The sequence below is a fragment of the Paralichthys olivaceus genome, chromosome 6, assembly GCF_024713975.1.
Source record: "Paralichthys olivaceus isolate ysfri-2021 chromosome 6, ASM2471397v2, whole genome shotgun sequence".
Classification (NCBI taxonomy): Eukaryota; Metazoa; Chordata; class Actinopteri; order Pleuronectiformes; family Paralichthyidae; genus Paralichthys; species Paralichthys olivaceus.
The window spans coordinates 27699316-27704315 of NC_091098.1; the positions used below are offsets into that span (position 1 = coordinate 27699316).

General features: G+C 46.5%; 1 protein-coding gene across 1 annotated transcript in view; it reads right to left on the reverse strand.

Annotated features, from left to right (window-relative positions):
- cables2b (Cdk5 and Abl enzyme substrate 2b) overlaps positions 1 to 4990 on the reverse strand; it is a 19147-nt gene extending 14157 nt beyond the window's left edge. Inside the window, exon 1 of the mRNA XM_020108006.2 lies at positions 4373 to 4990. Coding sequence (XP_019963565.1) covers positions 4373 to 4938 — 566 coding nt within the window. The 5' untranslated portion in view covers positions 4939 to 4990. The remainder of the gene's footprint in view (positions 1 to 4372) is intronic.
- Positions 4991 to 5000: the final 10 nt, after the last annotated feature.

The window sequence follows — 5000 nt, forward strand, 5'->3', positions numbered from 1 at the left end:
CTCAGAGGTAAAGACTCCTCAGAGGTAAAGACCCAGACTCCTCAGAGGTAAAGACTCCTCAGAGGTAAAGACTCCTCAGAGGTAAAGACTCCTCAGAGGTAAAGACTCCTCAGAGGTAAAGACCCAGACTCCTCAGAGGTAAAGACTCCTCAGAGGTAAAGACTCCTCATAGGTAAAGACTCCTCAGAGGTAAAGACCTGGACTCCTCATAGGTAAAGACTCCTCAGAGGTAAAGACTCCTCAGAGGTAAAGACTCCTCATAGGTAAAGACTCCTCAGAGGTAAAGACCTGGACTCCTCAGAGGTAAAGACTCCTCAGAGGTAAAGACTCCTCAGAGGTAAAGAGGTAAAGACTCCTCATAGGTAAAGACTCCTCATAGGTAAAGACTCCTCAGAGGTAAAGACTCCTCAGAGGTAAAGACCTGGACTCCTCATAGGTAAAGACTCCTCAGAGGTAAAGACCTGGACTCCTCAGAGGTAAAGACTCCTCAGAGGTAAAGACTCCTCAGAGGTAAAGACCTGGACTCCTCAGAGGTAAAGACTCCTCAGAGGTAAAGACTCCTCAGAGGTAAAGAGGTAAAGACTCCTCATAGGTAAAGACTCCTCAGAGGTAAAGACTCCTCAGAGGTAAAGACTCCTCAGAGGTAAAGAGGTAAAGACTCCTCATAGGTAAAGACTCCTCAGAGGTAAAGACTCCTCAGAGGTAAAGACCTGGACTCCTCAGAGGTAAAGACTCCTCAGAGGTAAAGACTCCTCAGAGGTAAAGACTCCTCAGAGGTAAAGACCTGGACTCCTGACCCTGAAGTCACTGTGTATATGTCAGCACACTAACTTGATGTCCTTGTCGTGTGTCTGGAGTTCTAACTGTGTGAACAGGTTTAGAAGCAGTGGATCGGTGGTTTCTATCAGCGTGACGACAGCTGAGATCCTGCTCACTAACTAACAATAGCGTCGGGCAGCGGAAACAAACTGAACCAAGAGCACTGTGGGGAATTCATCATCATGGTCAGTCAGTGTGCCGGGACTGAGCCTGACCAACATTCACCTGAGTGAGATGAACGAGGGAAACAACTCTGACATTTTACAAAGTTCCAGAAAATGTCCAGAGCAACTGACTTGGATATTTGTGTTTTCACAGAACCTGTAAGAGACGACTGTCATGGATTGAAACATCAGCAGTAAAAACACAGAAGTGTCACAATAAAAGTAAATACAAGCCTGAAATAAAATAAACCAACCAAAGTATTCACGATAAAAATCAATGAAGCGGCTCCAGAAAACTCAAGTTTCAAGTTCAGACCCTAACCCTGCAAACCACAGCTCCACTGTGTGTGTGTGTGTGTGTGTGTGTTTGTGTGTGTGTGTGTGTGTGTGTGTGTGTGTGTGTGTGACTGGAAGGACTTCACACACTGAGCCTTGTAAACAGTCAGAGAGACTAAACAGAGTGTAGGTGAAGAGGAGGCGGACATCACCTCAGCCCCTCTCTGTGTACGAGCCTGTAAATCATGCTGTAATAAGTATCTCACCATGATTTAGTATGAATCATGACAGTCGACGGCACGTTCCTTCTCCAACAAACAAAGTGACTCATGGGAAACAACAGACCTGGTTCTACCTTCATTATAAGTAAACATAGTTACAGGGATTACACAGCTGGGTCAGAGAAGAACTCTTAAATTCAGGGTCAGAGAGGAACTCTTTAAATTCAGGGTCAGAGAGGAACTCTTTCAATTCAGGGTCAGAGAGGAACTCTTTAAATTCAGGGTCAGAGAGGAACTCTTTAAATTCAGGGTCAGAGAGGAACTCTTTAAATTCAGGGTCAGAGAAGAACTCTTAAATTCAGGGTCAGAGAGGAACTCTTTAAATTCAGGGTCAGAGAAGAACTCTTTAAATTCAGGGTCAGAGAGGAACTCTTTAAATTCAGGGTCAGAGAAGAACTCTTTAAATTCAGGGTCAGAGAGGAACTCTTTAAATTCAGGGTCAGAGAAGAACTCTTTAAATTCAGGGTCAGAGAGGAACTCTTTAAATTCAGGGTCAGAGAGGAACTCTTTAAATTCAGGGTCAGAGAAGAACTCTTTAAATTCAGGGTCAGAGAGGAACTCTTTAAATTCAGGGTCAGAGAGGAACTCTTTAAATTCAGGGTCAGAGAAGAACTCTTTAAATTCAGGGTCAGAGAAGAACTCTTTAAATTCAGGGTCAGAGAGGAACTCTTTAAATTCAGGGTCAGAGAAGAACTCTTTAAATTCAGGGTCAGAGAGGAACTCTTTAAATTCAGGGTCAGAGAGGAACTCTTTAAATTCAGGGTCAGTGAAGAACTCTTTAAATTCAGGGTCAGAGAAGAACTCTTTAAATTCAGGGTCAGAGAGGAACTCTTTAAATTCAGGGTCAGAGAGGAACTCTTTAAATTCAGGGTCAGAGAAGAACTCTTTAAATTCAGGGTCAGAGAGGAACTCTTTAAATTCAGGGTCAGAGAGGAACTCTTTAAATTCAGGGTCAGAGAGGAACTCTTTAAATTCAGGGTCAGAGAGGAACTCTTTAAATTCAGGGTCAGAGAGGAACTCTTTAAATTCAGGGTCAGAGAGGAACTCTTTAAATTCAGGGTCAGAGAGGAACTCTTTAAATTCAGGGTCAGAGAGGAACTCTTTAAATTCAGGGTCAGTGAAGAACTCTTTAAATTCAGGGTCAGTGAAGAACTCTTTAAATTCAGGGTCAGAGAAGAACTCTTTAAATTCAGGGTCAGTGAAGAACTCTTTAAATTCAGGGTCAGAGAAGAACTCTTTAAATTCAGGGTCAGATCCAGGAAGGTTTTTGCTGTAACATTGTGAGGTGTCAACATGAACCCTGATTCAGGGCATAATGAATTTCTAAAACAGATCAACTCATTAGTGACTCTGTCAGAAAACAATGTGTGTGAGCAGTGAATAATAATATGAATCCAGATGAAGTCAAACAGCAGCAGTGACAGATGACTGCAGTCTGACCCGTGAGCTGTTATCAGCTGCTAATTTCTCTGCCTGTTGTTTGGTGTAAATAGGTTAATCCAGGTTTATCTCTGCAGAGCTGACACTCTCTGAGTTTGATACGCTGCCAACACGGTGACTGAGCACACTGAACACATGTTCACAGAACTCAGTGGAAGCATGTGGTCGACTGTTAAATTCAAGTTTGATTCTAATGTGTTTGATCTCTTCCTTCAGCATTGAGAGATAAAATGTTTGAATCTATTTCTCAGAAATCAGACTGATGTAGAAGTGTGTGATGTGGTTGTAGTTTAGTGGAGGTTATGAGCTCTACTGAGTTTGACTCTTCTCTCATCTGTTCATCTTTCTACACTCGGTTTGTTTCTGTCCTCGTGAGGTCTCGTGTTGGTCGAACTGCTTTAACTGATTCCTGTTGTCACTGTGTATTTGACAGGTGCTTTATGAAGTGTATTGTTTTACACAATCAGATGAACTCATCTACACTTGTATCTTAAAATATAATAATTATTATAATGTTCAAGAACAACGAGTCGTCTGTTCGCAGCAGCTGACATGAAGTGTTTCTTCTAGAAGCTGCTCTGAGATAAAGTGACTGATCCTCGACTTAGTCATGACTGAGCACTTCTCACAAGTCAACATGACTCAGCACATTGAGATGCTGAGCTCACTCTGACCTCCAGTGGACCAGTGACATACTCTGACACTGCCTTTATCTAGAGACACACAAACATCTCAGTCCACCAGAGACTCTGGAGCCACTCCACAAACACTGAGGACAACCAAGGACTGGACAGCAGTCTGGACACAATCCAGTTCACACACAGTCCAGATACAGTCAGTCCAGATACAGTCAGTTCACACAGACCAGATACAGTCAGTCCAGATACAGTCAGTCTAGATACAGTCAGTCCAGATACAGTCCAGTTCACACACAGTCCAGATACAGTCTGGATACAGTCAGTCCAGATACAGTCAGTCTAGATACAGTCAGTCCAGATACAGTCAGTCCAGATACAGTCAGTCCAGATACAGTCAGTCCAGATACAATCCAGTTCACACAGACCAGATACAGTCAGTCTAGATACAGTCAGACCAGATACAGTCAGTCCAGATACAGTCCAGTTCACACACAGTCTAGATACAGCCCAGATACAGTACAGTTCACACAGACCAGATACAGTCTGGATACAGTGAGTCCAGATTAAATCAGGTCAGAACCAGTCCACATACAGATCAGATCTAGTCCAGCTAAGTTGTGTGTGTGAACAAACTCTTCTCGCGGACCTTCAGTCACTCTGACCGGGTTGTGATGTGGGCAGACCCGGACACAAAGATCCGAACACACAATCACACTGATCGGACAAAAGAAGGAAACTCAGCCGGGTCCCTCACCTCTGTCTCGGCTCTGAGGACACAGAGTTGCAGCTCTGGACCGACAGCAGGGTGGAAGACTTCCGCGGTCCCAGCGGGGACGGGAGCAGGCTGACGTTGGACGGGGACGGGGAGAGCAGGTTGCTGTTCCCCGGGGAAGGGAAGGAGCCCCGGCGGCACTCCAGCAGCAGCTCCGCGCTCCCCACGTCGTTCAACCCGGGGTCGGACGGCAGGACGAGGATAGGGGGGACGGGGAGTCCTGACCTCGGAGTCGGGTCGACGCTGCCGCAGCTCACGGACGATAGGAAACCGGGGAACGGCCCGTAGCTGGTCCCGGTACCCGCCTCCGGACACAGCCCGGCCGCCGCACAGTCCGCTCCCTCCAGGTCCGTCTCTCTGTGGCGGCTGGCTCCATTCTCCACCGGCAGACTGAGGACCGGACGTCCGTCCAGAGAGATGTTACTGAGGAACAGAAGGGCCGCCTGTCTCCGGCGGGAGTTCTCCCGGTTCCTCCGGCTCAGTTCCCGGTTGCAGAGCGGTTTCCTCCCGGTGGCAGCGGCGGTGACGGCAGCAGCTGCCGCCGCCATGTCCCGCTGCTCTGAGGAATTGACCACGCCCCCGCCTGTCAGAGCTTTTAAACGGCCTGGTG